Source organism: Euwallacea fornicatus, chromosome 12 (assembly GCF_040115645.1).
Source record: "Euwallacea fornicatus isolate EFF26 chromosome 12, ASM4011564v1, whole genome shotgun sequence".
Taxonomy (NCBI): domain Eukaryota; kingdom Metazoa; phylum Arthropoda; class Insecta; order Coleoptera; family Curculionidae; genus Euwallacea; species Euwallacea fornicatus.
The window spans coordinates 4,944,340-4,956,443 of NC_089552.1; the positions used below are offsets into that span (position 1 = coordinate 4,944,340).

The 12,104-nt window shown below is 32.5% G+C and overlaps 1 protein-coding gene across 2 annotated transcripts; it reads left to right on the top strand.

Moving 5' to 3' along the window:
* Positions 1 to 5,846: 5,846 nt before the first annotated feature.
* LOC136342472 (transmembrane protein 64) lies at positions 5,847 to 8,114 on the top strand. 2 transcript variants are annotated; one of them, XM_066288319.1, is made up of 4 exons: positions 5,847 to 6,428; positions 6,784 to 6,953; positions 7,041 to 7,202; positions 7,366 to 8,114. In XM_066288319.1, the coding sequence occupies exons 1-4, from the start codon at positions 6,107 to 6,109 to the stop codon at positions 7,483 to 7,485; spliced, it is 774 nt and encodes a 257-aa protein (XP_066144416.1). In that variant the 5' UTR covers positions 5,847 to 6,106; the 3' UTR covers positions 7,486 to 8,114. The 2 variants fall into 2 exon arrangements, with proteins under 2 accessions (XP_066144416.1, XP_066144415.1); XM_066288318.1 differs by having other exon boundaries at positions 5,848 to 6,428; positions 6,751 to 6,953.
* Positions 8,115 to 12,104: the final 3,990 nt, after the last annotated feature.

Consider the following 12,104-nt stretch of genomic DNA (forward strand, 5'->3'; position numbering starts at 1 on the left):
AAATTCACATTATTTTATTTTACCAGAACCGGACAAAGGCATAAATAAAAGTCAAAAAGAGAGCAAACAAGACACAAGACTGCAAAACATGACAAACTCAAAACAAAATTACCATGCGCAATGCGCCGCCGCTTTGCCTAGCTTTCTCCTGTCCGTCCTCCCTCACTAATAGATCTAGTTTGTTAATTCAGGTTAGTTTAGGTTCTAGTTTAACAGTTCAAGTATCGCAAACTGAGTAGCGCAGACGCTATTGTTGGAATGATAGTGAGAAATATTCGAAAAGAAAATATGTAAAATATGAATATACAGGGTGTCCTCGAATTACGTGGCCAAAATAATACCGCAGATTGTTTGAGTGAAAATAAGTCGATTTAACTAAACTTCCCTCAGTCCAAAAGTTGATAATTATGGAGCTACAGGGTGTTAAAGTTGAAAAAAAAAATCACATTTTCTTTAATATCTTTCGATTTCTTTGAGTTAATTTCACGAAATTTCATATTTGAGGGTGTTTTAGGATACGAAATTCAAATTTATTAACGATTTAGTTGTTTCTTCCAGGGGACGCCACAAGCGACCATTAGGACACATTTAAATCTCTGTAACTTTTTCGTGCCACGGTGTATATTATTTTGGTATTTAAAAACCTTTTTCCTTACCTTTTATACTTAGAAAAGGTATACTTTATTGACGTCGCTAGAAGCAACGGTTTTGGAGAAAAATGCATTTAAGCCTGATGATGCATGCAAATTACTTTAAAATTATTTTCCGTTAAAAAAAATTAAGTTTTTCAAAAATAATTATTAGTAAAGATATAACAATAAGTTTTCAAAATCAGATATTATTAAATAGAAAACAAAAATAATAATTAACAAAGAAACAACAACAAGCGAGAATAACGCTTACTAATTAATTAAATTAACTTATGTAAATTGTTGGTTTAATTTTTTTTTCATTTAATCTGCTATCATAACAAATGTTCAAAGTGTTTACCATTTTCCTGTATGCATAAGTTCATCCTTTTTAAGAAATTACATTGTACTCTAAACAATATTTCAGGGGTATTCTTCAATAATTCCACTTCATGAATTATTCTTGCTTCCAATTCTTGTCGCGTATGAACTGGAGATGCATAAACTTTTGATTTCAAGGCACCCCATAAAAAAAATCACAGGGTGTCAAGTCTGATGATCGAGCCGGCCAATTCACAGGTGCATCACCTCCTCTTCCAATCCAACGTTGTGGGTATTCCTCATTTAAATGTTGCCTTACATTTAAAGTAAAATGAGGAGGTGCGCCATCATGCATAAACCAAAGATCACGACGAAGGAGTAAAGGCAAATCTTCTAATAAGATAGGTAGAGTTTGTACTAAAAAGTTCAAGTAGTTATCACCATTCAGCGTATCTGGCATTACAAAGGGATCAACAATAAAATTATCTACTATTCCAGCCCAGACATTTACTTTAAATCGATGCTGATAATGAGTCACTGTTGTCTCGTGAGGATTTTCATAAGCATAAACATGTTCATTATGCATATTAAAAATACCGTATCTAGTAAAAACAGCTTCATCTGCGAACAAAATTTTCTTACTAAAATTTGGATTTTCGATTCTTTTGTGGATTATAAACCGACAAAAATTTAAACGTTGAGCAGAATCCACGGGCAATTGTAGGTCTTGAACTTTTTGAATATGATAGGGGTGCAACAATTGTTCTTGAAAAACTTTATGAACTAGTGATTTCGAAACTCCCAATTGCAGTCCTACACCTCGTGTACTGGCCTTTGGATTTCTTTGAACAGCATCCAAAACCTCTTCTTCCATTTCTACTGTACTTATTGTTCGTCCGCGTCCAGAATCTGCATGCCCAGGTTCAAACTTGCCATTTTCGCGGAGACGCCTTTCAATATTAACAAAAGTTTTCCGATTTGGAATTCTACGGAAAGGATATTTTTCCTTGTAAACTCGTACACTTTTTTGACTATTACAACGGCAAAGTCCATAAACTAACAGCATATCCACCATTTCAGAATAAGTGAATTTATTGGCCATACTTATGGATATTTACAGGAACAAGAAGCGAAACTGACAAGAAAAACTGAGGGCTAAATAAAAAAACTGACATTTGAGAAACAAATTCAAGTGTTAAAATGTCAATTAAAAACATAGCCAACTGAGTTATTTACTTAAAAGCGCTAACGCAAATATGCAGCGCATTAGAAGTATGCGTTTTTCTCCAAAACCGTTGCTTCTAGCGACGTCAATAAAGTATACCTTTTCTAAGTATAAAAGGTAGGGAAAAAGGTTTTTAAATACCAAAATAATATACACCGTGGCACGAAAAAGTTACAGAGATTTAAATGTGTCCTAATGGTCGCTTGTGGCGCCCCCTAGAATAAACAACTAAATCGTTAATAAATTTGAATTTCGTATCCTAAAACACCCTCAAATATGAAATTTCGTGAAATTAACTCAAAGAAATCGAAAGATATTAAAGAAAATGTGATTTTTTTTTTCAACTTTAACACCCTGTAGCTCCATAATTATCAACTTTTGGACTGAGGGAAGTTTAGTTAAATCGACTTATTTTCACTCAAACAATCTGCGGTATTATTTTGGCCACGTAATTCGAGGACACCCTGTATATATATATATATATATATATATATATATATAATGTCGGAGATTTATTAGTCCTTAAGTGATAAAGTGTAACATTACGAGCTGATAATATGACGAAGAGCATGCTGACAGGGCCACCTTAAGGAAAAGCACTGTCGAACGAGGTCGCTACCACCAAGAGCGAAATCGAGAGGCCAAGTGTGCGAGCCTTTGTGGGAAACAGGGACTAGCAGGTACCTTATCCTTCGGATTTGAAGGACCCGCGAGATCTGGAAAACCAGAAACCAAAAAGGGACAGGCAGATTATATTGGGAAATGACGAGAAGCGCTCGTGTGGTAGCGAATTCGTTGGTTTTGCCCTTTTCTATTCTTGCTGTTAAAAGTGAACTAAATACTTTATATCATCATGGAAAACCTTCCTATTGATGATTCGACATATATACAGGGTGAGGCACCAAGAGCGCCTCGGGGTATTACGTCCCTATTAATAATTTGATCGAAAATCGTTTTTAAAAGTGTATGTAGAACCTTACAAGATACATTTAAAAAATATTTTCATTTATACAGGGTGTATATAAAAAAAGATACATCTCAAACATCTGTTTTTTTTAATGGAACACCCTATATTTTATTACATATTTGGAATTATAAGAAGAAAATAGTATAAGTTTATATAACATACATTGGGTTTAAAACAATCACTTCTCGAGAAATTTTAGAAAATATAAAAATGCAAGAGCTAAGAAAAATTTTTTTTGCTAGGTGAAATGAGTTACTTGGCTATTATTTTTTTACTATTACTTCTTAAGTACAAACTAATCTTCAAACTAGAATGAATTATTTACTAAACTGATATACAGGGTAAGCAAAAAGAGTGGTCAAATTTTACTTCCTTATAATTTAGCATAACTTTCTTATTTCAAATGGAATATATACATTTTTATGCATTACTTAGAATCACTAATTAATTCCCTTTCAATTGATACTACAGTGTTCTATACCTATCTTTTACCGTTTTCCCATAATATGAAATTTTATTAAATGCCGTTTCAGTTGGATGGAGCACCCGCACATTTTCATAGGGATGCGAGAGAAGTTCTCAACACTATGTTTCCCCAAAGATGAATTGGGCGAAGTGGTCCTCAGTTGTGGCCCGCAAGATCACCCGATCTTACCAGTATGGATTTTTTTATGTGGGGCTACATTAAAGATGTAGTGTACAAATTACCACTAACAACAAAGGAGGACATGAAAATTCGAATTCAAAATGCATGCACCAGACATGTTATCAAAAGTGAAATTTTCTTTTCAAAAACGTATTCAATTATGTATTGAAAATGATGGCCATCATTTTGAATATTTACTGTAAATTTAAAATTTTTTTGAGAATCTGTTAAACTGTAATAAATACTTTTAAAATTCGTCCTTTATAATTAGCTTTCTTTAATAACCATAGCAACCAATCCAAGCCATAACCTGACAAAAATTTGTATTATTTAATGTTATTATTGAAAACTAAATAAAATTTCATATTATGGGAAAACGGTAAAAGATAGGTATAGAACACTGTAGTATCAATTGAAAGGGAATTAATTAGTGATTCTAAGTAATACATAAAAATGTACATATTCCATTTGAAATAAGAAAGTTATGCTAAATTATAAGGGAGTAAAATTTGACCACTCTTTTTGCTTACCCTGTATATCAGTTTAGTAAATAATTTATTCTAGTTTGAAGATTAGTTTGTACTTAAGAAGTAATAGTAAAAAAATAATAGCCAAGTAACTCATTTCACCTAGCAAAAAAATTTTTTCTTAGCTCTTGCATTTTTATATTTTCTAAAATTTCTCGAGAAGTGATTGTTTTAAACCCAATGTATGTTATACAAACTTGTACTATTTTCTTCTTATAATTCCAAATATGTAATAAAATATAGGGTGTTCCATTAAAAAAAACAGATGTTTGAGATGTATCTTTTTTTATATACACCCTGTATAAATGAAAATATTTTTAAAATGTACCTTGTAAGGTTCTACATACACTTTTAAAAACGATTTTCGATAAAATTATTAATAAGACGTAATACCCCGAGGCGCTCTTGGTGCCCCACCCTGTATATACAGGGTGAGTCGGGAGGATCGTGCCAAACTTCAGGAGCGGGTTGTACATGAAAAATAAATGTAAAAAAACTCAAATGTTATTATCCGATTTTCTTTTGTTTATAAGTTATAGCGTAAATAAAATTAAACATAAAATTTAAAAAAATTATAAATTTCATAAGAAATTCCATAAATTAACGTTTGAATATCATAGTAAATGTTCAAAAATATTGCCATTAACTTCTAAACATTTTCGGCTTCGTCTATGAAGAGCATTCGTTGCGCTCCTGATTGTATCATGTCTTTCTTTAATAGCAGCTGCAGCATTTCTAATGCGTTGAATTAGTGCATCTTGAGTGTCCACATTTACTCTGTGCACTTCAGTTTTAAACCAACCCCACAAACAATAGTCTAGTGGTGTGAGGTCTGGAGACCTTGGAGGCCAACTAATAGGGCCATCACGACCAATCCAACGTCCAGCAAAAGTACGTTTATGGTAAATAGAATCCTAGTTAAAAAAATTTATTTACGCTATAACTTGTAAACAAATGAAAATCGGATAACAACATTTGAGTTTTTTTACATTTATTTTTCATGTACAACACGCTCCTGAAGTTTGGCACGATCCTCCCGACTCACCCTGTATAAATGTATAATGATGTGTAATGAAGGATTCATAAAATTTTAAGGAAAATCCAACAATTAAAAAATATTCCAAGCGACCAATTTAAATCTTAAAATTTTGGCCACTTTACCTTAGAAGTGACTATAGTGTCTCTTTTGAAATTTTCAAACTCCTTTAGAAATATACGAGTAGTGCTTTGATTGTCCTATATGATCAAATTTGCACAGAAACTTCTCTAAACGGGTCTCGAAAAAGCCTAATATTAATGAATAGAATTTAAGATGTAAAATTCCCAATTTTAGCTCGAATTTTAAAGCACAAGCCAGATTTGTTGAGCTTTTCGAGTCAGTTACCGTGGTGACTAAAATATACGACAACAAAAATCCGAAAATGAGAGACAGGAACACCGCCATTTCATCCCACGTTGCCATTTCACTGTTTGTGTGTTAATTGCCACATTACATTGATTTAAGGCTTTTTGAGACTTAGTTAGCCTTAGTTTGAGGTTATGTGGTTTGTTTTGCTTTTTGTTTACCACAGCAGCATCACTTCCCGATTCATCACTCAAATTAAAGATTTTTAAAAGTGTTCCGCATACTACATAGTCATAATCTATATTGGGTGACGAATTCGATAACGTGCCTCTAGGAATTTCTCATCAACAATCAATATTTCAACCTCCAAACGGAGAACCCATTAAATAGTATCGTTATGACAAACTATTAAAAAACGACCCCAAATATTCATTTTGAACCCCAAAATGAAAGTATCTCATGAGTATGAGAGTTTGTGCGATACTCCCAAACAAAGATGCTTCAGACTGCGCTCTTCCCTGTATTTTCTTTCAATTGGAAGGCTACTAGCAATAGTTTTTACAGTTGTGGTAATAGTGTTTGTCCTAGTATTCTGTAAAGCTTATATTAAGCTCATTTTACTGTGGTTGGAGAAACAGGATAGTTTCATTGTAGCAGCCACTATATGTGTGTTATTTGTAATTGTTTCGTTACCCATAAGTGTTGGGTATATAGTTTTAGTCTTAGCCTCAGGATATTTGTTTGGAGTTACACATGGGTTGTTGTTGGGTAAGTATATTGTTTTATTTTGACAAGCATCTTGTGCAAGTGCCTTTATTTCACATGAAATTAAGACATTTGAATATTCAATAAGAATACACCTGGAAAATAGATTTATGATTTTTTTATCAGGGAATCCAAAGAAGGGCAAAATAAACATATAATGTAAAAGTGTAACACTAATATGTAAGATATGTTGTTTCTTGTCACTTAGAATGTCATATAGAATTTCTTATTATTATATATTAAATATCCTGTTTTGCTATCAGTCCACTCTGCAGAAACACCCAGTATTTTACAAGACAAACTTACCCCACCTATTTAATTTCAGTGGTGTGTGGAGCTAATGTAGGACTCTTTGTAGCCCATAATATATTGAAATTATTAGGACATCATCCATCCATATTTAAATTAACTCGTAATGATATGGCGGCAGCTATAATGCAAGTGATCTCTGGACCTTTATGTTTTAAGATTGTTTTCTGCTCAAGACTGACACCTATCCCTTTTGGACTGCAAAACGCCATATTTGCTGTAAGTATATAACACTTATATATTGATGGGTTATATAGATGAGAAATATGAGATAATAATAAATTATCTTTTTCTCTATTTTTGTAGTTAAGTAATGTGAGTGCCAAAGTGTATCATGTAGCATCATTCATTGGGCTCTTCCCGGCGCAATTTGTAGCTGTTTATGTCGGGTCCACTCTCCGATCTATGCAAGATGTTTTAGAAAATAATCATATATCCTCTACCACATATTTTTTGGCTGCTGTTCAGGTGAGAGCACTCAAAGAAAAACGTTCAGCAAATTAAAAATCAACATTTCAATTAACATGTTTTGAAAAGTAATGACACTGTGTTAGTTCTTTATTTCTGCTAAGACTAAAGCTTTCTTTATACCTGTTACACATAATTAATGCAGTGTTTCTATATTTTCCAGTTATTTTGTGGAGTAGCATTAATTTGGTGGATAGGAAGTAAAGCACGAAGTGAATTACTGAAAGTGCTAGCTGCAGCTGAAAACGCTTCCACTAAGTCATCTTCCTACTCTTTAGTGTGATAAATCTAGTCAGGATTTCAGTATCGACCAAAAAAAAAGGTTCACCAGATAAAGAACCACATACAAAGTGTAAGAATGTATTTTTAATAAGTCTCCAGAATCTTTAATAAATGACACAGAAATGAGAAGTGATGGTAGATGTTAGATATTATTTAATATTTTCACAGATTTTTCATTTTCAGTACAAATATCTTCCATTATTTATTTTAAATTTATTATTTATTAATTTATGTCAATAAACAGACCTAGAAGATTTCAATTAATGCAGATTTGCTTTGTTGAAAGATTGTACAATTTGCTGTCGCATTGGCACACCCCTTTCGACTCGCAAATTTAGTGTCTGGTCGAAGTCATCAAATTTGTGTTTTCGCCGAGTAAAATAAATAATTTCATCCCTACTTGTTACCCATTAAAATCTATCTATATCTGATTTTTATATATTAGAACGAACAGCAAATAAATGCGCATTTTTCACACATGCAAAATAGAAGACATGTTCACTTATAAAATTAGTATACGACGACCAAATATTCCATGTCTAAGTCAGAGATCTGTCTCCTAGTAAGCATAAAATAAGTTTTATTGTTTTTTCTTTCTTTTAATTCAATAAAATTAATTATGAATCATAATGTATCGTACTTTATAATTTCCCTTCAACACCGCCTCAACACGAACTTGACTGAACTTTTTGACATACCGCTAGTTGTGAGAAATTAAAATCATGTTGATGGCTTATATATTTGTAATAAGGCGTAAGCTGCAGCTCTAAAGTAAATTCATATTATTTATCTGTGTATGATGTGAGGCAAGTAAGAAAAATACACTGCAAGATATCACCAAATTTGTCGCAACGGCAAATAGATAATTATTAAATAAATTTTTAGTTCATTTACAAAATCGTCCACCATGCGGACATAGAATATATATACATAGTGAGGTCTATATTGCACGGACAGTACTTGTGCTGAAAATAGTTACGTAACAACACTAATTATAAGATAGATATTCTTCTATCGAAGTTCTGATAATTACTTTTGTTCCATATAATGATATTATCCATTAGAACTTTTAATTAATTAAATCGTTATATTATTATTCTATATACCGATAATTATTCATATCATTTCAATAGTTCATAATTTGTTTGAATTCAAATTCGAGTGATACAGCCTGATAACAAATTATACGTTAGTTGCAAGGGCAATATACAAATGTTTAGATTACTATTACATTCATTTGCATTCTGCTGCACAAAAAAGCCCTTAGAATTTTTTTTCTAAGTGTTGTGGATCAAATAATTATCTTCAAGAGAAAATATGGCCCTTTCGTCAACCCGATTGTAGATTTCTTGCGCAAAAGTATTACACTTCAAATACCCCGAGATAGACAAGATGTCGGTCTGTCCCATACGATCTCACTTAATCCTTCGAACCATTTTCAACATACGGGGGTTTTAAATCTAGTAGCTATTAAAATTCGCTTGCCAAATTACTGAAGTCTTTACTAAATAAATGGAAGATAGTCATCACAAATAATCAATACGGCCCTTTAGTAGATGTAATCAGCATAGATTTCGGTAGATGTAAATCTGATTTTGGATAAAACTGGATGGAATCCCTCTTGGGGTTTAATTTTACAAAAGCCGCATTTTCACCTTCATTACCGTAACGTAAAATAACCTCTATCCAAAAAAAGTTTTCACAATGTAAAACGATAATGGTAATAGCGTTAACTTTTTTGAAACTTAAAGGACAATAGCAAGTTTGTTCAATGCAGGAAATAGTTACTTTCCTAACAAGTGTAAAAAGTGATGATTTTCTAACGAATGCGGAAAGTAATACTTTGTCGTACGTGCCTGCAGCTCAGTATTTTAATATGCAGTTGCCTGTGGGAAGGACACTTTCCACAACTAGAATTTTTTTTTTCTACGGGCATTTTGTGACCTCTGTTAACTGAACAAATGATCAAATGTAAATGAACTGAACTGATCGGAAGACCCGAAACAAGTCTAAGAATGTTCCACTTGGTCATACATAGATAAGAACATATTACACTTTATCCAGCGTTCTTGAGTTTTCTGTTGACCTCTTTCAATAAGCCAAAAACTTTGATTTGTAATATACCCGCTATAGTGAATTTATAAATTGGCTTCCAACATACATGAACATCTTCACATTTATACCGGGCCGGCTGCGCATGACTTGATTGACATGTCACTTATCAAGCTCCAGTAATGGAATAATAGGTGACGGCTCTCTAAGAATTTGCTGCAGTGCCTAACCCAACATCATTTACGTACTGTTTCTCACGTATGTACGGTCTAAACTATATAAACTGGAGATGAACTGAACTAATGAGAATTAATGGCTTCATTGGAGTAAAGTAAGGTTTGCGGCATGGTGCATATATTCTCAAAAAAATAGTTTTCAGTTAATTTTAGTCCTTTTGAAAACTGTGTTCTTAATGATGTGAGCGTGTTTAATTTTCATTCGAAGTTTTGTATCAAGTTGGGTAGTATTTTAAAGGCTCTCCTGGAAAGTAGACGGTAAAGTCAATATGTATTTCTCTCGTCCACCAGTATTAATTCAAGCATATAGTTCGGGTAGACAGAAAACGGAAACTATAATGATTGGGAATTATTTTCAACGAGATGTCAAAAGCTGCGTTTCCTCCGAGTTTTAACTTTGATGATTTTTTCTATTAATTATTAAGAAGGTCTAGAGTTGACTTAATATTAGAGTCTCCATAAAGCCGCCTTTAAGATAATTACGATACAATCTGAATATTGGCATTTATGTTTTAGAAAGCAATTTCTCCTTATACAACGCTTGTAAAAAGTATTGAAACAGGCTTATATCGTTAAGAAATCCATTATTTAAAAAAATGCATACGCAACATCTGCAAAAACTCAATGCATCGATGACTATAATCGGTCCATTCTTCATAGAGGGGAACTTAAACAACGTATCATATTAGCACTAATTATAAAACGAAGTAGTTCCATCAATCATCGCAATTTTTCCTAGAGAAAATGGGGAATAATTAACCAATAACATTTGATTCCAACAAGGTGGTGCCCCACCACATTATGTTATGACAAGAAGAGAGTATCTTGATGACATTTCCCCTAGGAGATGAATGGCCAGAAGAGGCGTAATACTGTTGCAATACTTTTTACAACCACTGTATAAATTATTATACACTTAAATACAGTTACTACGTTAGGTACCTATTGAGCGTGGAGAAGTAACTGTTTGAAGATCAATTTGAATAACTAGATCTCTATATGGCTCTTTGTCATTTAACTCAAATACTTACACTTAATGAAATATGTGTAAGCTTACCTTAAGCATTACAAAACTAATTAAAAATTTTGTTTAGCGCATATAAACACTATATTTTGGTGTTCCTTTCGACTTCCATAAGAAACATGTATCACCTACCATTAATATTGAGTTCAAAAATGTGTTGTATTAAAAAAAAAGTCCAATCACTTTTAAAGGTATTCGAAAAAAAACTTAAATTTTATAAAATTTGACATTTAAATTGTATAAATCCATGCTAACAATTCATCGGAAGAGAAAAAATGACTATAATAGTACGGTAATATCCCTTAAAATTAAACTACAAGAAGGGTGCAAAAGAAACCACAATCGATTCGAATTAGAAAAAATGAAAATGAGCCAATAACCAATACACTTTGATCAATACCCACCCCTGTAACTTTCTGCCATGAAGCCAAATTATTAATTTCTTAACCACAAGCTAATTTAAATAGTTGACCGAAATTACAGTGTAGGTATTGGTCAACTTCTTTCTTATTCGGTAACTAGCTTGAATTCAAGTCAACAGCACATTAATAATTCGGCCCTAAATCGCCTTAATTGAAGGAATGATTTTTGATAAAGAGAGGTTTTTCAGATTTCATGAACACGCTTAAAAAATCATTAAATAAAATATGTAGGCTTCAATACATTTACATGCCGTGACTCAGAGTTAAGTTGAGTTTCCATTAACATTGTCTGCCAGACAATAACTATGATGCCTGACTATTTTGATTTTCACTACGATGTAATGCGATTCTTCTTGTTGATTCCTCCTGAGAGGTACTGGTTGCGAATCTTGTATTACATAATCGCTATTCCCCATTTTACATTACTAAGCTTGTCTGTCGTACTTGAGTCTAAAGCACTTATTTCTGGTGGAACTAGAAACTTGAATGCTCATAATATATTAACATTGGGCATAATATTTATGCATGGTCTAGGGCTGAACAGGTAAGTGTTTAACAATCGAATTAGTGTGTTACCACCAAGAGCTAAAATTATGGAAACATATACCTATTTATTATTATGCTGTGTAGCTCTATATTCTACTAGCAGTTAACCCTTTCAAAAGTTATTGTTTTTTAAAAAAATTCAAAAGCAGTATTAAATAGAACACAAAATACTATCTTTTGGCGTTTATTCGTTTTTTTTTAATGTTACTTAGGTCACCAGTACCACAAAATGCCTGATTTTTTCAAATTGAAACGTTGATTAAGTTAAACCTATTTTTCTCAAAAACTACTTGATAAATTTTGAATCTCAATACACCATTAAACGTAGTTTTAAAAGACT